The 23,826-nt window shown below is 46.4% G+C and overlaps 1 protein-coding gene across 2 annotated transcripts in view; it reads left to right on the plus strand.

Annotated features, from left to right (window-relative positions):
• Positions 1-23,826, plus strand: part of LOC129694117 (cohesin subunit SA-2-like) — a 102,201-nt gene that overhangs the window by 57,693 nt on the left and 20,682 nt on the right. For both annotated transcript variants that reach the window (XM_055630837.1, XM_055630838.1), the window contains exons 23-30: positions 910-980; positions 5,799-5,886; positions 7,049-7,129; positions 10,393-10,485; positions 12,088-12,256; positions 15,474-15,598; positions 17,671-17,772; positions 18,773-18,918. In XM_055630837.1, coding sequence (XP_055486812.1) covers positions 910-980; positions 5,799-5,886; positions 7,049-7,129; positions 10,393-10,485; positions 12,088-12,256; positions 15,474-15,598; positions 17,671-17,772; positions 18,773-18,918 — 875 coding nt within the window. The remainder of the gene's footprint in view (positions 1-909; positions 981-5,798; positions 5,887-7,048; positions 7,130-10,392; positions 10,486-12,087; positions 12,257-15,473; positions 15,599-17,670; positions 17,773-18,772; positions 18,919-23,826) is intronic.

Raw genomic sequence — 23,826 nt, forward strand, 5'->3', positions numbered from 1 at the left:
TGTGTGTGTTACATTTTTATTGTAGTTGTGTGTTCTTTATTATTTTATCACTGCTGACAACCCAAAATTCTGCCGACCCTGGTTGTGTGGCAAATAAATTCTATCTAAATGGGCTAAATGGCCTAATTCTACTCCAATTACTTCTGAAACAAGGGGTCACAGTTTAAGGATAAGGGGGAAATCTTTTAGGACCGGGATGAGGAAAACATTTTTCACACAGAGTGGTGAATCTGTGGAATTCTCTGCCACAGAAGGTAGTTGAGGCCAGTTCATTGGCTATATTTAAGAGGGAGTTAGATGTGGCTCTTGTGGCTAAGGGGATCAGGGGGTATGGAGAGAAGGCAGATACAGGATACTGAGTTGGATGATCAGCCATGATCATATTGAATGGCGGTGCAGACTTGAAGGGCTGAATGGCCTACTCGTGCACCTATTTTCTATGTTTCTATGAAAGGCTGTGATTGCATCTCCGTCGTTAGTCGGCATAGCAGGATATTTATACACCAAGAAGGCGACTATTGATGATGTTTAATGGTTAAATAGATAAATGTGTTGATCATGAGGTCTGCACGTAATACGCAAAGGAGACGACTTTTGATGATGTTAAGTAGATCAGTGTGGTGGTAATCATCTTGTGGAGTTTGCATCATTCGCCCAGGCTGCACAATATTGGGGCAAGTATCCCATTAGGGCTTTGCGATACTAAAAGTTTTGCTTCTATTTTTTCCTCTAGCAGGGTGACCAAACCTGAACGCAATACTCCAAATGTGGGCTCACTCATGTCTTGTTCATCTTGGGATGTGTTGCTGTGTTGAATATGCCATATCAATGAATGTTGTTGTGACAGGGCACACCAGGTATAAAGTGATGCATTCAGATGGACGTTACTGACACTGGTGATATTTTCAGGTGGGCGAGACTGATGAGGATAACCTGTACACTGTGGCCTCGTCATTGAAGAGAATTGCCGCGCTATACAAGTAAGGCCTTTTGTTAGTGTTCAAGGAACAAATGCTGCAGTTGCAACAATTGCACATTCATTCATAGTGCAGAAGTACAAGATATTGCAACCAAACTGTGATTAATTAAATACATTAAGGATGGTTTTAGGTCCAAAGAGGAGCCATGAAATTGCAGGAAAAAGTAGCAAGCAAAATAGAGGTCTGAAAGCAGATTAGAACTCAGAAAAATTAATCGAGAATGGACACAAAATGCTGTAGTAACTAAGTGGGTCAGGAAACATTTCTATAGATAAGAATTATGTGACGTTTCAGGTCGAAATCCCTTAAGACAGGACAACCTCGGTCTGAAGAAGTGTTTCGACCCAAAACATCACCTATTCCTTTTCTCCAGAGCTGCTGCCTGAGCCGCTGAGTTACTCCAGCATTTTGTGTCTATCTTTGGAGTGAACCAGCATCTGCAGTTCCTTCCTGGATAAAAAGAACGGAGAGAGTGATTAACGGTATGAAAATGGCGTATGAGAATAAAGTTGCAAAGAACAGAAGCTTTTTTTCCAATTCATGGAGTCGCACAGTCTGGAAACAGGCCATTTGGCCCAACTTGCCCACACGTCCCGTCTATATTAGTCCTGCCTGCATTTGGCCCATATCCTTCTAAACCCGTCACATCCATGTACCTGTCTAATTGTTAGTTAATTGCCCCTGCCTCGACCTTTTGGGGAAAAAAGCTCCACCAAGACTTGCTTATAATTTGCTGGGCAGGAAAGAACTCCAGATGCTGGTTTAAATCGAAAGTAGAAATTGGCTCGATTATTCCCATTATTCTTCCTAAACGAGGTTTGTTATTCCCCACACCTTTGGGACTTGGTGTGTAGTAAGTGGCAGCTCGTTGCATACACCCAACGCCCTATTTGTATCTCAAAAGAAAAAGACAACTGAAGATAAATATAGATTCCTCACAATTATAGATACTGAAGAAGGGTTTTTGCCCGAAACGTTGCCTATTTCCTTCCCTCCATAGATGCTGCTGCACCCGCTGAGTTTCTCCAACACTTTTGTCTACCTATAGATACAGCACATTCAGAAACAGATATCTGCAACGGGGAGCAAAGAACTCACAGAGCAATTAGATCAATACGTTGATTCATCTTAATGGACAACGATACCAATAAATTCCCCAGGAAAATCCTAAAGCTTTTTAAACATGTATGGAACAAGAGGGTCGGTGGGGAGAGGGTAGGACCAAGGAGAAAGGGGTGAATTCATGCTTGGAACCAGAGGAAATGGGCAAAGTACAAAATGACTGCGTTGCGTCAGTTTTCACAGGAAGATAGAAACATAGAAATAACATGTACTAGAATATCAACCCACATCCCTTTCTTGTTGCAATATCCTCCAAGATGAAGGACCATGGAGGATATTGCAACAAGAAAGGGATGTGGGTTGATATTCCAGTACATGTTGGTATCCACTTTAAATGGTGTTCCAGAAAGCTGACACCGCCACCTCTTTGATAAGTGTCCAGATGAGTTCCCATAGAAACATAGAAAATAGGTGCAGGAGTAGCCAATTCAGTCCTTTGAGCCTGCACCGCCATTCAATATGATCATGGCTGATCATCCAACTCAGTATCCTGTACCTACCTTCTCTCCATACCCCCTGATCCCTTTAGCTACGTGCCACATCTAACTCCCTCTTAAATATAGCCAATGAACTGGCCTCAACTACCTTCTGTGGCAGAGAATTCCACAGATTCACCACTCTCTGTCGGAAAAATGTTTTTCTCATCTCGGTCCTAAAAGATTTCCCCCTTATCCTTAAACTGTGACTCCTTGTTCTGGACTTCCCGAACATCGGGAACAATCTTCCTGCATCTAGCCTGTCCAACCCCTTAAAAATGTTGTAAGTTTCTATAAGATCCCCCCCTCAATCTTTTAAATTCTAGCGAGTACAAGCCGAGTCTATCCAGTCTTTCTTCATATGAAAGTCCTGCCATCCCAGGAATCAGTTTGATGAACCAGCTCTCTGTACTCCCTCTAGGCAGGAATGTCTTTCCTCAGATTCGGACAAGAATGGCTTTCCTCAGATTAGGTTCCTCATAAAAGCAAGAGATGAGATTGTGGTGGCCTTGATTGAGATCTTTGTACCGTCTCACCGCAGGCCAAGCCCCAAAAGATGGGGAATAAAAAATGATCCTTGCTTAGGAAGAGTAATGGGAATAATCCAGCAAATGATACGGCTGTGAGCCTTGGTAGAACATTTTTCAAAAGGTCTACTGATCGCCGCTGTCATATTTACCCATTTTGTACCCTGGCTTTAATTTTTAAACCTCAGAATTAAAGGACGTTCATTTAGGAAGGAGATGAGGAGGAATTTCTTTAATCCAAGGGTGGTGAATCTGTGGAATTCTTTGCCACAGAACACTGTGGAGGCCAAGTCAGTGGATATTTTTACAGCAGAGACAGATCGATTCTTGATTAGTACTGGTGTCAGGGGTTATGGGGAGAAGGCGGGAGAATGGGGTTAGGAGGGAGAGATAGATCAGCCATGATTGAATGGCGGAGCAGACTTGATGGGCCGAATGTCCTAATTCTGCTCCTATCACTTATGAACATAAAGCTGTTTATGTTTAAGGCCGAATGGTCAGTCTTCCCTTCAATTCAGACATCTCACTGAGATGATCTGGGGTCACATTTCTGGAGCCATCTTGTACCCTTCACTGGTGAAGAGTGACGCGATGAGACCTGGTGTTTTTTAGTTTAGAGAAACAACGCAGAAACAGGCCCTTCGTCCCAGCCGTGATCCCCGTACACTAGCACTATCCAGCACACTAGGGACAATTTACAATTTTACCAAGCCAATTAGCCTACAAACCTGTACGCCTTTGGAATGTGGAAGAAAACTCGAATACCTGGAGAAAACCCCCGCACGTCACGGGGAGAACACACATACGCCGTACAGACGGCACCCATAGCCAGAATCGACCCCGGGAATCTCTGACACTGTAAGGCACTGCCGCTGCACCACCGTGCTGCTCTAAACGTGGGTGAAGCAGCGGGTGGAGTTGCTGCCTCACAGTGCCATGGTCGCAATATCCATCCTGACATCAGGTGTTGTCTGCACGGAATTTGCACGTTCTCCCTGTGACCGTGTGGGTTTCCTCCCACATCCCAGACGTGCAGGTCTGTAGGTTTATTGGCCCTCTGTAAATTGCTCCTAGTGTGAAGGGAGTGGTTACTTTTGTAACAATCAAACGGGTTCGCTTCTTAATAAAAAATGACGACAGATGGCGCAATGGGCTAAGTGTTCGGCTGGCGACCGGAAGGTAGCCGGTTCGAATCCCGCTTGGAGTGCATACTGTTGTTGTGTCCTTGGGGCAAGACACTTCACCCACCTTTGCCTGTGTGTAAATGTAATGTAATTATGTGAAGCACTTTGGGGTCAATGCAAGTTGACTAAATATGTGCTATATAAATAAGATTATTATATATTATTAAATAGACAACTCACAAACGTTTGGTAGACCAGTTCAAAACTTTACTTATTATCGGCCGATGAAAGTGGCAGGGAGAACCCCAGTCAAGTGAGCAACACAGACACTTCACTGTCCTCAGTCCACTTCCCTGAACAACAGAATTACATCGTATTATATAGTGTTTTTTTGTCGCCTTAGCACATTGCACAAACATTAGTCATGGTCAGAGGTACAGAGAATACACAGGATACTACAGGATGCATCATATCAAAGGCATCGGACGTTTGGTACAAGATATCTTGCATATTAAAGGCATCGGCCATTTGTCAATATCCCTAAGTGGGATCAATCTGGCTTTCTCTCTCGTCACTTGCACACCTCAAAGGCATCGGACATTTGGTGCAAGGTATTTTACATATTAAAGGCGTCGGCCTCCAAAATTATCTCCATAACTATGGCTTGATAACTGCAAAAAAACTTATACTCAAATTCTGGAAAAACGCACCCACCCCAACGCTTAAAATGTGGATTTCAAGCATGTCTGAAATGTTACACCTCGAAGATATGAGATTCGTCCTAGCTGGTAAAGCAGACCAATTCCTAAAGATTTGGTCTCCTTTTATCGACTTATTACAAGCATGTGGTGCAACATAACCCTGGAAATTAAGTTTCAGAACTGGGTAAGGGGTGTTGAAAGATATGAAGCAGGTATATCCCTTTTCCCTTTTTTTTCTGTTTTGTTTTCTTCTTATTATTATTTTTTTTTCTGTTTTCTGTCGGATTTTTTCATCTCTCGGGCTCTTTCTATCTATTCTTTCACGAACTATCAATATCACTACTTCACTTAACTTTCTCTTTCCTTTTCTGCTTCTGTTACTTCTCTATTATTAAATTTAAAACAAGAAGTTGTACACAAAATGTATTATGTTATACACGGTTTATACTACTGTACGTTGCTTCTAATAAAAATATTTTAAAGATAAATAAAAAGGCATCGGCCATTTGTCAATACCCCTTAGTGGGATCAATCTGGGCTTCCTCTCTTGTCAAATGGTAGACAAATGTTATAGTTATTCTTGATCTCAATACACAGCAACCTGAGGCAGGCCAAGACTTGGCTTTCTGTATTAATCTACTGGAGAAAAGCCTGATTTGAGGCTAAGTGTTGTAAGCTGGCCCAGGAATCCATTTAATATTTTCTTATATTTTTAACAAATTTCAGCCTTATTATTATGGAGACAGAGGGATAACATAGAACTAGTGTGAACGGGTGATCGATGGTCAGCTTGGACTCTGGGCGAAAAGGCCTGTTTCCATTGCTGTATCAGCCTAGCGTTACTAATTTCTGTATTCTGCCTTCACAGTGCACACGACCTCAGCAGGTGGGAGCTATTTGACAACTGCTACCGCATCCTGGAGCGAGGCATTGACATGGGGGACCTATCAGAACAGGTAAAGCTATCTTCCTGCCAACCACCTTGTGATAAGAAGTTCAGTCAGTGGTGACTGTCTTTTATAGATCGGCAGGCTGCTTGTTGCGAACCTCAAACTCCATCTGCCAGTCCAGAGGTTACCCCAGAACCAGCAGCGCGATGGCGCAGCGATAGAGTTGCCTCACAGCGCCATGGACCCGGGTTGATCCTCTCTACGGGTGTTTACCTGTGCAGAGTCTGTACGTTCTCCCCGGTGATTTTACGTGGGATTTCTCCGGATGCTCCGGTTTCCTCCCACGCTCCAAAGACATCCAGGTTTGTAGGTTGATTGGCTTGGTATAACTGTGAATTGCCGTGTTGTGTGTGTAGGATGGTGTTACTGTGCGGGGATCGCTGGTCAGTGTGGACTCTATTGGGGCAAGGTTAATTATTTTCTTTATAGCATGCAAGAGGATCTTGCAGTAGCTGATTGATTGGGAGTGGCTGATGGATGATTTATTATCACGTGTGACATGTCATGGTGAGATTCTTTATTTTGCATACACAAGATATGCAAAGAGTCGCCAGATATAGGGTTCCGACAGAGTTACAAGTATTCCATTTAGTCCTCAATGCTCCCTCTTTGATCCCACTGCTCCGGCACCCTCCACCAGCCCCATCCTCAATAGCTGGTAAATGGACGCCTGGCAAGTGGAAGGGTTTTAGAAGGGAAGATTTCACAGCCAGCGTATTCCTGTTTAATTGAAGGGCTTGGCTGACGAAGAACATTGAGGCTTTGGGTCTGGAAAAAGGTGCATCTTGGTGGTGTAGGAAGCAACTGAAGATGCAGGTTTACACCGAAGATAGACACAAAATGCTGAACTAACAGGCAGCATCTCTGGATAGAAGGAATGGGTGTCGTGTCTGGTCGAGACCCTTATTCAGACTCAGACAGAAGAAGGGTCTTGACCCAAAATGCCACCCACTCCGATACAGAGATGCTGCCTGTCCCGCTGAGCTACTCCAGCAATGTGTGTCTATCTTCAGCATGTTGGTGGTTGTTGAGTAAAGCTTGCTCCGTACGAGTGCCTCGCAGAAACAATGTGTAAACAGCAAGCGTTGTTGGATCAGACTCTATTTGTGAGCTGGCCAAACCTTACTAAATGTTGCTTCGTTTTCTCTCCCGTCATCCCCTTCCCCAGATCATCGTTCAAGCTCTCTTATGTGTTCACTTTCACATCCTATGGAGATTGGCCCTCATCTCGGATTATCCAGTGACCAAGGTAATAAACTGTCTTTGATGCACTACTTCTGCACCACATCACAGGCTGAAGGTTTAGTTGAGATGTCAGTGCAACAAAGCACAAAACCATTTGTGAAATGAGTATGTCACCATCTTGATAGATTTGGATGGTTTATGTTGAATAGGGAAAGGCTCTGTTTACGGAATAAGAGTTATAGTTCTCAAGATTCGAGGCAGAACACGGTGGTGCGGCAATAGAGTTGATGCCTTACAGCTCCAGAGACCTGGGTTAGTTCCTGACTATGGATGCTTGTCTGTATCAAGTTTGCACGGTCTCCCTGTGACCTGCGTGGGGTTTCTCCAATATCTCTGGTTTCCTTCCACACTCCAAAGTTTGTAGGCCAATTGGCTTGGTAAAATGTCCCTGGTATGTGTTCAATGGTGTTTCTGTGTGAAAATCGTTGGTTGGCACGGACCTGGTGGGCCAAAGGGCCTGTATCTCTGCTCTGTATGTCTAAAATTAAAGTTTTAAACCGCTACAAAGGAGTGTTTGATTGGACAGTGTAAAGGGAGCTTCATTCTGTAATTTATCCCATTCTCCGCCTTTCCTGGGGATGTTTAATTCCAAATTAGATAGCTTTAATGAGAAAGTTCCCACACTCTAAAGACATACAGGTTTGTAGTGTAATTGACGGTAAAATTCTAAATTGTCCCTAGTGTGCTGGGGTTGCTGGTCGGTGCATCGAAGGACCCGTTTTCCCCACTGCATCTCTAAACTAAACTAAACTAACAACTTGTATAGGTGGATCAAGATGTCCTAGTCTTTGAACTATCCTTCCCAATGAAAGTGTGTGCCAAATGCCTTCTTCACCACCCTGTCCACTTGACTCACTGTTTTCAGGGAACCTTGCACCTGTACTCCCAGATCTCTCTGTTCCACTACCTCCTCCAAGCCTCTACTGTTTACTGTGTACAACCTGCGCTGATTTGACATGCCCTAGACCAATGCCTCACTTATTAATTGGCATTAAATTCCATTTGCAGTCCTTGGCCCACCTTCCCAACAGATCTATATCATGTTATAAATTATAAATCATTCCTCAGCAATTTTGGTGTCATCTGCAAATTTACTACGAAAAGCCATATCACCGTCCAAATCGTCACCTTCGCCATCATGGTCTGGTTTGGCTCAGCCACGACATCCGGAGGCTGCAGCGAATCGTCCGATCAGCTGAGGAGATTGTTGGCTGCAACCTTTCTTCCCCCCTCCCATTGATGAACTGTTTCTGCAAGGGCCAGGAATGGAGCGGGTAAAATAAACTCTGACCCGTCTCACCCTGGCCACACACTCTTTGAAGCACTTCCCTCTGGAAGGCGACTCCGGACTGTCAAAGCTACCACAGCCAGACATAAAAACAGCTTTTTGTTTACTGTATGTCGTTTTGTTACTTGTGAGAGGAGCACCAATGCAAATTCCTTGTATGTGTACATACTTGGCCAATAAACGTATTCATTCATTCATCGTTACTGTCGATAACGTACAACTGTGCACTAGCAGCGCCCCCACGTGCACTAGCACCGCGCCCACGTGCACCAGCACCGCGCCCACGTGCACCAGCACCGCCCCCACGTGCACCAGCACCGCCCCCACGTGCACCAGCACCGCCCCCACGTGCACTAGCAGCGCCCACGTGCACCAGCACCGCCCCCCCCGTGCACCAGCACCGCCCCCACGTGCACCAGCACCGCCCCCACGTGCACCAGCACCGCCCCCACGTGCACCAGCACACCGCCCCCACGTGCACCAGCACCGCCCCCACGTGCACCAGCACCGCCCCGTGAACCAGCACCGCCCCGTGAACCAGCACCGCCCCCACGTGCACCAGCACCGCACCCCCCACGTGCACCAGCACCGCCCCCCACGTGCACCAGCACCGCCCCCACGTGCACCAGCACCGCCCCCACGTGCACCAGCAGCGCCCACGTGCACCAGCACCGCCCCCCCGTGCACCAGCACCGCCCCCACGTGCACCAGCACCACCCCCACGTGCACCAGCACTAATCACAATCCTCCAATCAGAAAAACAACCCTCCACAAATATCCATTGACTCTGATCTCCAGGCAAATCTTTTGATTCAGGACTGTACTGTGGCTCTTATAACCATATAACCATATAACAATTACAGCACGGAAACAGGCCATCTCGACCCTACAAGTCCGTGCTGAACAACTTTTTTCCCTTAGTCCCACCTGCCTGCACTCATACCATAACCCTCCATTCCCTTCTCATCCATATGCCTATCCAATTTATTTTTAAATGATACCAACGAACCTGCCACCACCACTTCCACTGGAAGCTCATTCCACACCGCTACCACTCTCTGAGTAAAGAAGTTCCCCCTCATATTACCCCTAAACTTCTGTCCCTTAATTCAGGACTGTACTGTGGCTCTTCAGCGAATAGAAACTTGACATTGTCAGTGATGATAGACACAAAATGCTGGAGTAATTCAGTGGGACAGGTAGCATCTCTGGAGAGAAGGAATGGATGACTTTTCGGGTCGAGACCCTTCAGCGGTTATTATTCGCTCAATTTAGCTATATTGATTTGATGGGTGTTTATGCTTGTACTCTGCTGATCCACAGAGCGTGTTGAACCTGAAGAAGGATCCTGACCCAAAACATAATCTATCCATGATCTCCCGTGGGGCGGCACAGTGGTGCAGTGGTGGAGTTGCTGCCTTGCAGTGCCCGAGACCTGGGTTTGATCTTGATTACTGGTGCTGCCTGTATGGTTGTCATTCATCCTCCCGCACTCCAACAACGTGCATGTTTATAGGTTAATTGGCTTGTGTAAATTGTCCCTAATGCGTAGGATATGCTAGTGTGTAGCTGGTTGGTGTAGACTTGATGGGCTAAAGTGCGTGTATTCTACGCTGTATCTTTAAAGTCCCAGATGTTGCCTGACCTGCTGAGTTCCTCCAGCACTTTGTGCTTTGCTCATGAATCCAGCACCTGCAGTCTCTTGCGCCTCCAGCTCAATCGTGTCGGCAGATACAAGCTTAACCCCAGTAACCTTTTTTCCTGAAACGATCTAGCCTTTCCAAGTGCCAGTCTGGTTCGGCTTTACATTAAGCATAGGTGTGGTCGTGACTGAACTTGGAGCCTCAGCAGATAACCTGGGGATTGTGAGCCAAAGGGTTGTCCAGGAATGATGTGGTGGGGAGGTGAGTGTTTGCAGATGCTTCCCTGGAAAGGGATTGAGTTATTGTTCCCTAATGTGCACTTGACGCTCTCCACAGGAGCAGCTCATCGGACTGCGGAAGCAACGGAACATGGTCCTCACAGCGTGTCAGCATGGCCTGTCCAACATCAGCTCACAAGTGAGAGAGCAGGTTAGTGAGCATCCAATAAAACATCCCACAAAACCAATCCATGTACTGGCACGGTGGCGTAGCGGTAGAGCTACTGCCTTACAGCGCTGGAGACCCCCGTGCGATCCTTGTCTGTATGTGGAGTTTGTACATTCTCCCAGTGACCTGCGTGGCTTTACTCCAAGATCTTCGGTTTCCTTCCACACTCTAAAGACGTACAGGTTTGTAGGTTCATTGGCTTGGTATAAATGGGGTGTTTTAACAATATCGCTAATGTGTGTAGTGTTAAGGGCCTGTCCCACGAGCATGCGACTCGATGCAGCAAGCGCGACCTAAGCAACTCCATGCGGCAAGCACTACCTAACGTGGTCGCTTGAGCCGTAGGGCCTCGCGGGTCCGGTCCCACTTCAATCGCCGGAGCCGTATGGAGTTGTGCGGAGCTGGTCCTGACATCGCGTGGGGCTCCGAAAAACTGACCGTGTTCAAAAATTCCGCGTGGCAACGGCCTGCCTCGATGGCGTACGTCACGCACGAACTTCCCGCGGACTTCGCTCGCACTTCATGTCACTCGTGTGTGGACTCGGTGGGCTGAAGGGCCTGTTTCTGTGCTGTATCTCTAAACTAAAAAACTGAACTAAACCACCAACTGATGCCTGACTCCTGAAAACTCAGTCGGTCTGTCCTGATACAGGGGGAGGAGGGGCTGGAGGTGGAGGCTGGAGAAAGTAGTGCGTGAGAATGAACTGCAGATGCTAGTTTATACTGAAGATGGACAAAGTGCTGGAGGAACTCAGCGGGTCAGGCAGCATCTCAAGGGAAAAGGAATGGGTGAGGTTTTGGGTTGGAACTCATTCTTCTGACTCTAAATAGTCTGAAGTAGGGTTCCGATCTGCAATGGCACCTATTTATTTTCTCCAGAGATACTGCCTGACCCAGCATTATCTTCGTAGAGAAAGTACAAGTGGGTGGCAAAGTGGTTCAGCTGGTAGAGCTACCGCCTCCCAGTGCCAGATCCCGGTTCGATCCTAGCCTCGGGTGCTGTCTGCATGGAGTTTGCATGTTCTCCCTGTGACTGCATGGGTTTCCTCGTGCTGTTCCGGTTTCCTCCCACATCCCAAAGACGTGCAGATTTGTGGGTTAATTAACCTCTGTAAAATTGCCCCAGTTGTGTAGGGAGTGGCTTGGAAAGCTGGATGGCATAGAACTTTTCATTGGTACAGGTGTCAGGGGCTATGGGGTGAAGGCAAGAGAATGGGCTGAGAGGGAAAGATAAATCGGCCATCATTTAATCGCAAAGTGGACTTCATTGGCCGAATGGCCTAATTCTTCTCCTAGAATTTATGAATGGGTGATTAATGGTCGGCGTGGGCTGAAGAGCTCGTTCCCATGCTGTATCGACAAGTACATCCGGTGTGGGAGGTGGTGAAATAGGAATAGCAGGAGCTGCTTGACCTACTGAGTGTTTCCATTTCTTCTCTGTCACTTCAAAGAGAATGAGTCGACTGTGGACGGACAATGTTTCATGCACAACACAATACCCCTCTCTCCCTGCTTAGTCTGATCACTGTGCTGTACGGAAGTCTGGGCTCGTAACTTTGTTGATCATTCTTTCGTTGTCTGCAGTCCTTCATCCTGCTCTGCGACCTCCTGGTGATCTTCAGTGCTCAGATGACAAAGGATGGAAACGAGGAGCTGCGACCCCTGGTCTTCACAGCGGACGTGTCTCTTGTGTCTGAGCTGCTGAGTTTTGTCATGGACCACGTGTTTGTGGAGGCCGAGGAAGATGGAGATGGTGAGGAGCTTTCAGTACGCCACGTTGACTTCATTAGGTACAATGCTGCTCCTCTCTCCCAGGAGCTGTCTGAACTGCTAAGTTACTGTGAATGGGTAATTGATAGCCAGTGTGGACTCGATGGGCCGAAGGACCCATTTCCTTTATTGTAGCACAGCGATAGAGTTGCTGCCTCGCAGAGCCAAAGACCCGGGTTCAATCCTGACTATGGGTGCTGTCTGAACAGAGTTCTCCGTATGATTGCATACATTTTCCCCGGGTGCCTCTGTTTCCTCCCATGTTCCAAAGAATGTGCAGGTTTGTAGGTTAATTGGCTTCTGTAAATTGTCGCTCGTGCCTAGGATAGAATTTTTTCCCGATGATCGTTGGTTGGCATGGACCCGGTGGGCCGAAGGGCACATTTCCAAGCAGTATCTCTAAACTTTTTTTACCCCTGGGTCCTCTGCTGTCCTCTACACTATGCCCTATTCCCACTCCCGTTGAAATTTCCCAACTGCAGCTGGCTTCCGAACGCTTCTCCTTTCTTTCATCCTAATCGCCTGTGCTTTCCCTGCATTGGTTAAACTCCACACCTAAAACTGAGCACGAGCCCAAAATACTGGCTCTTGTGCCACAGAGGACTGTGGAGGCCAAGTCAGTGGATATTTTTATGGCAGAGTTCAAGTTCAAGTAAGTTTATTGTCATGTGTCCCTGATAGGACAATGAAATTTGCTTCAGCACACAGAACATAGTAGGCATTGACCACAAAACAGATCAGTGTGTCCATATACCATTAGAGGTAGACAAATTCTAGATTAGAACGGGTGTCAATGCTTATGGGGAGAAAGCAGCAAAATGGGATTAGGAGGCAGCCTTGACTGAATGGCGGAGTAATCTCAATGGGCCGAATGGCCTAATTCTACTCCTATAACCTGTGAACGTGTGAAACCTTCCCACCAATCCCACCATGATAAGATCACAAAAGGACAGTTATCATTTACCCTATAGCTTTTTGGATTTGCCTGGTAAACCATAACCTTTTCAAAGACACTCTTTAGTAGTTTCCAAGGTTTTTTTTAATTAAACATACAGTTCTTACATTCTCAAAGTAACAATTCCATTTGCTCAACACTAAGATACAAAATGTGTAGAAAGGAACTGCAGATGCTGGTTTAAATCGAAGATGGACACAAAAAGTTGGAGTAACTCAGCAGGACTCAGAATCTCTGGAGAAAAGGTGACGTTTCGGGTCAAGACAGACTGAAGAAGGATCTGATTCCAGCTTTTTCTGTCCAACTAAAGTACAAACATAGTTATCTTTCCTCTTTCACATTGGTCTAAACCTAGTTGCCCAGGTCGTATCTAAACCTGTTTGCCCTGGGCCAATCATTGGGAGTTAAGGCTCGGTCCGCATTAACCAACCTGACCTCCCGGTGGCTCAGCACTTCAACTCCCGCTCTCATTCCGTATCCGACCTCTCTGTCCTGGGTCTCCTCCATGGCCAGAGCAAGCACCACCGGAAATTGGAGGAACAGCACCTCGTATTCCGCTTGGGGAGTCTGAATCCTGGGGGCATGAACATTGAATTCTCCCAGTTTTGCTGTCTCCTCCCCATCCTATCTCTCCCTCAGCCCTCGGGCGCCTCCTCCTCCTTTTTCCTTTCTTCTCCCCGCCCCCCCCCACCCCACCCCACCCCCCATCAGTCTGAAGAAGGGTTTCGGTCCGAAACGTTGCCCATTTCCTTCGCTCCATAGATGCTGCTGCACCCGCTGAGTTCCTCCAGCATTTTTGTGTACCTTCGATTTTCCAGCATCTGCAGTTCCTTCTTAATCATTGGGAGGTCATGTTGCATTGTGCAAGACGTTGGTGAGACCGCATTTGGAATATTGTGTTCCGTTCTGGGACCATGTTATAGGAAAGATATTGTCAAATTTGAAAGGGTTCAGAATATTTACGAGGATGTTGCCAGGACTAGAGGGTGTGAGCTAGAGGGAGAGGTTGAGTAGGCTGGGACTCTATTCCTTGGAATGCAGGGTGATGAGGGGTGAACTTATAGAGGTGTATACAATCATGAGAGAAATAAATCCGGTTGATGCAGTCTCTTGCCCAAAGTAGGGGAATCGAGGACCAGAAGACATAAGTTCAAGGTGAAGGGGAAACGATTTAATAGGAATCTGAGGTAACATTTTCACACAAAGGGTGATGATCGGTGTATGGAACAAGCTGCCAGAGGAGGTAGTTGAACCTGGGACTATCCCAATGTTTAAGAAACAGTTGGGACAGGTACATGGATAGAATCAGTTTGGAGGGATATGGAACAAACGCAGGCAGGTGGGATAAGTTGGGCCGAACGGCCTGTTTCCACACAGTATCACTTTATGACATGACATTATCACAGTTATGTGTTAATGAGCTAACATTGATTGTTCTCACTAGTTCCAATGAGTTGTATAGGAAGGAACTGCAGATGCTGCTTAATAGAGAAGATAGACACAATGTGCTGGAGTAACTCAGTGGGTCAGTAGCATCCTTGGAGAAAAGGAATAGGTGACATTTTGGATCGGAATCCTGCTTCATACTGCAGTCTTAAGAGGGATTCCATCACCTTCACCTATTTGGTTTCTCCAGGATTGCTGCCTGACCTGGTGTATTACTCCAGCACTTTGTGTCTAACTTCAGTTCCAACTAGTTGTTAAGCTTGGGTTACTTTCAGTGACAATTCAGAAATCTGAGGTGCAAGGGGACCGTGTAGGATTCCCCAAAAATTAATTTGCACGCAAGGAAGCTAAATGCAACGTTAGTATTTATTTCGAGAGGACTATCATATAATAAACAGAGATGTAATGCGGAAACTTTATATGGCGTACCTTTAGAGAGATGATAAGGAATTCCTATAGCCAGAGGATGGTGAATCTGTAGAATTAAGTGGAGGCCAATTCATTGGGTATTGTTAAAGTGGAGGTTGCCAGATTCTTGATTCTAGGGTGTCAAAGGTTACGGGGCAAAGGCAGGAGAATGGGTTTGAGAGGGAAAGATAGATCAGCCATGATTGAACGGTCTACTCTGACTCGATGGGCCGAATGGCCTAATTCTGCTCTTGTTTCCTGCGTATATTCAACAGCCTCTGTACCTGTGATTCCCGGAGCTTTGAATGCAGCTTTGTCTTTGCTGGGTGCTGTTATGAGGTTGTCCCTGATGTATGGTTAGGGGTTCTAACGCCGGTGTGTTTGTGTGTAGATGAGACGGTGAAGATTGAGATGCTGCATAAGAGGAGGAATTTCCTGGCTGGATTCTGCAAGCTCATTATCTACAACATGGTGGATCTCAGGACTGCCGCTGACATCTTCAAACAATACATGAAGGTAGGAGACTGATCATATTGGACAGTGTGCGGTGGTGTAGCGGTACAGTTACCGCCTTACAGTGCCGGAGACCCGGGTTCAATCCTGACTACGGGTGCTTGTCTGTACGGAGTTTGTGCGTCCTCCCCGTGACTTGTGTGGGATTTCTCCGAGGTTTTTGGTTTCCTCCCACACTCCAAAGACATGCAGGTTTGTAGGTTAATTGGCTTGGTGTAAATTTAAAATTGTCCCAAGTGTGTGTGTGTGTGTGTGTAGGGCAATGGTAATGTGTGGAGATCGCTGGTTGGTGCGGACTCGGTGGGTCGCAAGGCCTATTTCCAAAATTAAAGTGTGAGGTGGTTAAAAGAGACAGTAAGAGCTGAAAGTCAGCATGTTCCTGCAAGGGACAGTTTCTTCCCAGCTGTCATCAGGCAACTGACACATGCTACTAATAACTAGAGCGAAGTCCTGAGCTACTATCTACCTCATTGGAGACCCTCGGACTATCTCTGATTGGACTGTATCACATATTCCCTTTATCCTGTATCTGTACACTGTGGATGGCCCGATTGTAATCATGTAAAGTCTCTCCGCTGACTAGTTAGCACGCAACAAAAGCTTTTCACTGCACCTTGGTACAGGTGACAATGAGCTAAACTCAGGATGACAAGTGAAGATGGTTCTGATGGAGATTTACTTCAACAATAGTGATGAGCAAGGTGCCAGAAGATAGCTAACGTTATTTCCTTATTTTAAACGACAATAGGGTTAATGCTGGAAACCACAGCTAGTAGGACTTGCATCATTGGTAGGAAAATGATTGCAGAAGGAAGATTGAGGGAGAGGGAGAAGTCAGCACAATTTGGTGCAGGGGCAACTGGTACCAAATACCACAGCTTACAGTAGCAAGTGTGAGGTAATGCAGTCTGGGAGATCCAGGTGTGTCGGAAGAAACAGCAGGAGCAGGTTTACACCAAAGATAGACACAAAATGGTGGAGTAACTCAGCGGGTCAGGCAGCATCCCTGGAGAACACATATAGGTGACTTTTCGGGTCGAGATCATTCAGACTGAGAGTGAACCCAGTCTAAAGAAGTGTCTCGACCCGAAACGTCACCTATACCTTTTCTCCAGAGATGCTGCCAGACCCACTGAGTTACTCCACCGTTTTGTGTCTATCTTGGCAGATGAAGGCATTTGGATGCTTGCCTTGGACAGGCTGTGGCATCGAGTACGAGGTGGGGCGTGACGTTGCAGCTGCACAAAAATGGTTAGACTGCAATTGGAAGATTGCATGGAGCAGCAGGGTGGGGCCAATAGACAATAGATGCAGGAGTAGGCCATTCAGCCCTTCGAGCCAGCACCGCCATTCAATGTGATCATGGCTGATCATCTCCAATCAGTACCCCGATCCTGCCTTCTGCCCATATCCCCTGACTCCGGTATTTTTAAGAGCCCTACCTAGCTCTCTCATGAAAGCATCCAGAGAACCCACCTCCACCGCCCTCTGAGGCAGAGAATTCCACAGACTCGCCACTCTCTGTGAGAAAAAGTGTTTCCTCGTCTCCGTTCTAAATGGCTTACTCCTTATTCTTAAACGGTGGCCCCTGGTTCTGGACTCCCCCAGCATCGGGAACATGTTTCCTGCCTCTAGCGTGTCCAAGCCCTTAACAATCTTTTATGTTTCAATGAGATTCCCTCTCATCCTTAAAAACTCCAGAGTGTACAAGCCCAGCTGCTCCATTCTCTCAGCATATGACAGTCCCGCCATCCCGGGAATTAACCTTGTAAACCTACGCTGCCCTCCCTCAATAGCAAGAATGTCCTTCCTCAACTTAGGGGACCAAAACTGCGCACCATACTCAAGGTGTGGTCGCACTAGGGCTCTGTACAAGCTGGGGTGTGGGTGTAAAAGCATGATTGGAGGGGAGGGGAGAGGGAGAGGGGGGGGTTTCCAGGTCCTGGTGTGGAAAGGGGACAGCAGGGACCTGCTACTGGATGTGCAGCGAGGATGATATACCAAGGAGCTCTGAGACATTGCATGTATGAAATAGCCACCCTGGGAACGTTGCTGAACTCTGCTCTAACTTCCAGTACTACAACGATTACGGCGACATTATTAAGGAGATGCTGAGCAAAGCCCGACAGATCGATAAGGTGGAATGCGCCAAGACACTGCTGCTTAGCTTGCAACAGGTGAGTAGATCAGCACTGTCACGCTGTCACAATTCAGTAAAAATCCATCCACTACATTGTGCAAGGCAGTCTAATCCCACCCTCCTCACGCTCTTTGTAGGAGGGGATTTTGTGCTATACCCGTACCCTATAACTGCCTTTACTCAGGTAGGCGCAGACACAAAATAAAACACTCGTAATCAGTGGTGAGTCTATCGATAAAGTCGGTTTATTAAAGGCCTTAATAGCGTGGTAGAAAATACGCTGCCATTCAATATGATCATGGCTGATAATCCAAAATCCGTAACCCGTTTCTGCTTTTTCCCCATTACCCTTCATTCCATTAGCCCGAAGAGCTAAGTCTCTCAATGCAATTCTCCCACCTAACCCCATTCTCCTGCCTTGTCTCCATAACCTCTGACACCCGCACTGTTCTCCCCATAATATCTGATACTCTCATACAGCCCTTCAGCAACTTTGCCCATGCCGACTAAGATGCCCCAACCACCCAAGTCCCATCAGCCCGCGTTTGGCCCATATTCTTCTAAGCGTACCCTGTCAATGTACGTGTTCAAACGTCCTATAAAACTTGTTAAAGTACCTGCCTCAACTACCGCCTCTGCTAGATCATTCCTAATACACGCCCCACTTTGCTTGCATATCCATATACCTATCCAAAAGCCTCTTAAACACCACTGTCATACCTGCCTCCACCTCCACCGCCACAACTGGCAGCACGTTCCAGGCACTCGCCACCCTCTCTGTATTTGTAAAAGAAACAACTTGCCCTGCACATCTCCTTTAAACTTTTTCCCTCTAGTCCTTTAGTCTTTTTTTAATACCATCTTGGTGGAAAAAGGTTCTGACTGTTGTTAGGGATGGCCCGGCAGTAACCCTGCTTTTGGGAAGAATTGAGGATCGGGGGGAACTCGCTGTAGACTTTTCTGCTAAAATTAAGACATGATTTTGCCTGCAGCATTGTTTGATATTGACCCCGTGCTGTGTTGTTGTGGCCCTCCAGTTGTTCAGCGAACTGCTACAGGATCAGGGGAACGCTGATCGTGCCTCCGTCCAATTCAGCGCCATTAAAGACCTGGGCAGGAGGTTTGCACTGACGTTCGGCGTGGACCTGATGAAGAGCAGACAGTCGGTCGTGTCTCTGCACTTGTAAGTATGAACCTTGCTTCCCCGGGACTGAATTGTAAGGTCATAGGGAATAGGAGTAGAATTAGGCTATTCGGCCCATCAAGTCTACTCCGCCATTCAATCATGGCTGATCTATCTCTCCTTCCTAACCCCATTCTGCTGCCTTCTCCCCATAACCTCTGACACCCGCACTAATTAAGAATCTATCTGTCTGACTTAAAAATATCCACTGACTTGCCTTCCGCAGCCTTCTGTGGCAAAGCATTGCACAGATTCAATACCTTCTGATTCTCATCTCCTTCCTAAAAGAGCGTCCTTTAATTCTGAGGCTGTGATCTCTATTTCTAGACTCTCGCACTCAGTGTTTAACAATGTGTAGTGGCGGCACAATGGCGCAACGGTAGAGCAGCTGCCTTACAGCGCCAGAGACCTGGGTTCCATCCTGACCGTGGGTGCTGTCTGTACCGTCCATCCTATCTCCCTCCCACCCAAATCTATCTCCAACGTGCATGCATTCCACTTCCACGCACATTAACTCTTGCTGCGTTTCACACGCTCATCTCTTCGCATCCCCACTCCCACCTTGTCTTCAGCAGACGGCACAGAGGTAATAGTTGCTGCCTCATAGCGTCAAAGACCCTGGTTCGATCCTGACTACAGGTGCTGTCCACACAGAGTTTGTATGTTCTCCCTGTGACCACGTGTGTTTCCTCCAGGTGCTCCGGGTTCCACCCACATTCCAAAGGCATGCAGGTTAATAGTAAGATTAAACGAGTACTTACCAGTATGAAGTTTGATCTGTATTTTATGATGAGTTACGGTGAGGTATTACGTGAAGATCCCAGCCCAGTGCGCAGGTGCGGCATACTTCGAAGCAGTGGTGTGAAATCACAGGATAGACACAATATTTGAAGTAAGATAGTAAAGATCATGAGACATCAGTTTATTAGTTTGATCTATATATTGAGGGTGGGAGCGGAGGGCACGTAATACCTCACCGTAACTCCTCATAAAATACAGATCAAACTTCATACTGGTAAGTACTCGTTTAATCTTACTATTTTACTTCGGAGTCACTTGAGTGATTCCGTGAAGACTTCAAAGGTCTGTGATTTCAAACCGTGTAACAGTTTTTATTTCACTCACTGCCGAAGTTTTTGAGGGAGGAAGTGTTATCGTAATCAACCAGTGGATCTGCTTTCACAAGAAACAGAAAGGTATTTGTTAACAATAACAACATAAAGAGCTCCCCTGAGCTTAAATTAATATTGCCGTTTGTAATATTCTTTCTGCAATTAAATCAGGTTTATCAACGGTTTACAATAAAAATGTTCTGAACCCCGTTCCCTTGACCATTCTGCCGTATTGAGAATGTGGTCAACCGGGATGTCCATTCGTTCAGCCGCTGATATCAATGCTGCCCTAGTTGAATGGGATTAAAATGTATTATTATCTATTCCGGCAGCTTTCAGTACCTGTTTGAGCCACCTTGGAGTGGTTTGGCTCGTACCCCGTCTTGGGGTTTCTGTGGTTGACCCATAGGCTTTCCTCTCCCTCTAAGATTGTGGGTTGTGTCTATATATTGTAGTAGATGGGTCACCACACTCAACCTGGACTCTGGTGGGTAGGCCCGGAATTCCACCAGTGAATTGGGCGTTCCTGGTCCATATAGCCATATAACGATTACAGCACGGAAAACACAGGCGATCTCGACCCTACTAGTCCGTGCCGAACTCTTAATCTCGCCTAGTCCCATATACCTGCGAGTTAGATTTTTACCAGACCTAGAATATGAACGTGATGCGTCTGGGGTAATCACCATGTTATCCAGTCTAGTTTTATGGAGTGACTGGACTCTGTGAGCGTATACAAGAGCCATAAGCAGGAGCATTTTTAACATAGATTGAGCAAGACTGAGGGATCTGGCTGGTGCCATTCTCTGAGATATGTCAATATCACACCAATATCCCATACATGGGTATACCTGGGTTTTTGGGGCTTATTATTATAGTTGCCCTTCATAAGTTTATCTTCAGTGGATGGGATCCCATGCTCTGCTGTCATGCTGTTTTGGATAAGCAGACAAGGTGCTCCATGCTGTATTTACGGCACTGTAACTCACCTTTTGTTCATGGTGTAGATGTTCCAGGAACTCCAATACGTCAGTGGTTGAATAGTTTGGTATGTTGTCCCTGCGTCGTGGCAGTATTTTACCCATGTTAGCTCTTGGTGACTGTTCACAGGGATGCCGACATGGTGGTAATGGTTCCTTTGGATAATCCCAGTCCCTGGTAAGGTCTATTCTAACCCTGCACCCAGGAGTTTGATGTTTTTCTGGCATGGGTGGCTTATGCCTGATACTGGGTTGAGTCAGCAACCATGGTCCACTAGGGAAATCCATAGGTGACTCGCCCACCATGTCGTGATGAACTGGGAACCATGGCTGTGTAGGCCGGTCGGGCACGTTCAATATCTCGGAGACAGATCCCATCTGTATTGCGAAGTGCCCGACTGATGAGGCAGAAGGGAGGAAGGCAAAGCAGAAATTCCCCCTTCCAGCGTGTAGGCATCTATCGCTGCTGCCTCTGATCTGGTTCCTAAGTCACATACATAGGTTACTGGTGATTCCGTCTTGTGCAACCAAATTGATATCTGGCTTTCAAACTGCTTAATACCTTTAGCAGATATCTTGGGTTTGACATCTATTCAATGTTATCATAAATTTTTACCCGTGACATGGTGTCTCCCACTGTGTTCTAGCTTCCTAGGACATAGGCAGCTGATAGTTAAAATGTCTTTTGACACACCATTGCCAGATTTGTTTGACCAATTTGTTGCACAATAATGATTTTTATGCTCCCCATATGGTTGATATAAGCCACCACCATAGTATTATCAATCCGTAACCACATATGTACGTGCTGCATTTGAAATGCATATGCTTTTTAGCCCAATAGGCGATCACCAATCCCAAGTAGTTGATGCCCGGTGTGTGTAGTAACGATGTTTGTGAATTGGTCCATCTGTTACCTGTGCTGGATATGGAGTTTAGTTGCTCCCCAGCCTAAAGTACTGGCATCGGTTTTTAATAACCAAGTTGGGATTGGTGATGATAATAGGGCTGAAAACTATGCCAAATATATGTCTGCCCACCACCGTAATTGTGATATAGCTTCAGTGGGTACATTCATGATTTGATTATAGTGACCCAAGTACCTTGGCAAAGTAACAGTCATATGGACGGAATTGTTATTGAAGCCCAGATAATCCATGGTAGTTAACGCTTCAATTCTGGTTTATCTGGGCGTGGGATGAACCTCAGAGCTTTAGGGAGCTGTTTTGTAGCTAGAACTGCTGCCACAGCTAATTCCTTTGTTTCCCCTAATATGAGGATATCATCCAATATATGCCATGATTATGCTTGTTTTCTTAATATTTTCATGGCCATTTTTAAATATTTATAATAGTTTAGGGCTGAGGTTAGACCATTGGGAATGCTCTATGCTCCCATAGTTGCCCTAACCGGGATATCCATGATCCAGGTAAAAAATTATTTTATTTTTATTTTATTATTATTATTATTATTTATTTTTTATTTTTTTTTTAGGTATCTATAATGATCCTAGTGTATGGGTATAAGATAGTTAGCATCTTCCATATCAATGCTCCCCATAGGTTATCCTTTGGAGATCAGATGTCTGGCAGTGACAAAAACCCGTCTCCATCTTAAAGTGTATATACTCAACAGATTTATTTAGTGATATTAGATCAATGATGATGCTACATTCACCATCTTTTGTAGTTTTGGTGAATATATTCGATACAAATTCCAATGGTTCATGTTTACTCCCATGATCCGTTTAGTAATGAGCCTTTCTAGTTCAGCTTGACCTTCTCACTTCTCTTTCTTAGAGGGAGAAAATGCCCTTTGGGCGCATTGCTGAACTGGCGGTAATATGCCCAATTTGAATTTGTTTTTATCCACTAATACTGTTGAGTATATTTTAGTTATTTGTGACAGCATCCCATGCTTTATCAACAAGTGTAAATGCCCCCCCCGCAGTTAGTAGAACACCCTTATTTAGTGTAAACTGGGAGGAACCAGACTACCTACCTCCATGTTTATTGTTTTTTCATGAAGGCGTAGTTTGCTGGTATGCTGGTGCTGTCGGTGGGGGGTGGCGCATTTTCCCACGGCTCCGCTCTGGGCCCCGTCTAAAAAGAACTTTGGGGGTAATGTGAAGCGGTCGCCAGGCTTTCACCAGTCCTTGTTCGATATTGCTGGTGGATGCCGAGGGGTGCTGCCAGCTGGGTGTTGGATGCGATGTCCTGCTCGTTCCATGGCCTGCCCTCATGAGGCGCACAGGTTTAGCTGCCTCTCTTCCCGCAGCAGCGGTTTGCATAGCCCCGTATATTTGGGGTTGCGGGCAGGTCTTATATGCACCAATGTCAGTCGAGTATCCCAAATTTGGGAATATCTTAGGCGTCAGCACCCTCGTAGTGCAACGGGATAGTCTCATCCTGGGAGAACCACCTTGGTGATCATGGCGTCTCGCCTGCCAGGTGAGTATGATCCGTGGAAAACGAGCAAAGGCGGTGACATCTTGACCCTTCTGTTAGGAGCTTCAGAATTCGCTGCTTTTAGCTCTTGTCTGCGAGTCTGCTGACCCAGCTGTCTGCGGATTTGCCTCTAGAAAGGCCTGCTCCTGCAGGGCTTTGTTGGGAAGATGGTCGCGTGGAGGAGCCATGTAGTGGCCCACGACACCCAGTAGCTCTTCCTGATCCTGCTCCCCTGGCATACTGCTGTTCTCGTCCGCCTGCCCAGCGTTTAAGCCAGCCCAGCCCTGGCCTCCTTAGCTAGCCTCAAAAGAGGGAGCAAAAGGGTGTGCTATAAATTGGAGGAGGCATAGCTCAAACTCCGCTGTTGCA

Source organism: Leucoraja erinacea, unplaced genomic scaffold (assembly GCF_028641065.1).
Source record: "Leucoraja erinacea ecotype New England unplaced genomic scaffold, Leri_hhj_1 Leri_54S, whole genome shotgun sequence".
Lineage (NCBI taxonomy): Eukaryota > Metazoa > Chordata > Chondrichthyes > Rajiformes > Rajidae > Leucoraja > Leucoraja erinaceus.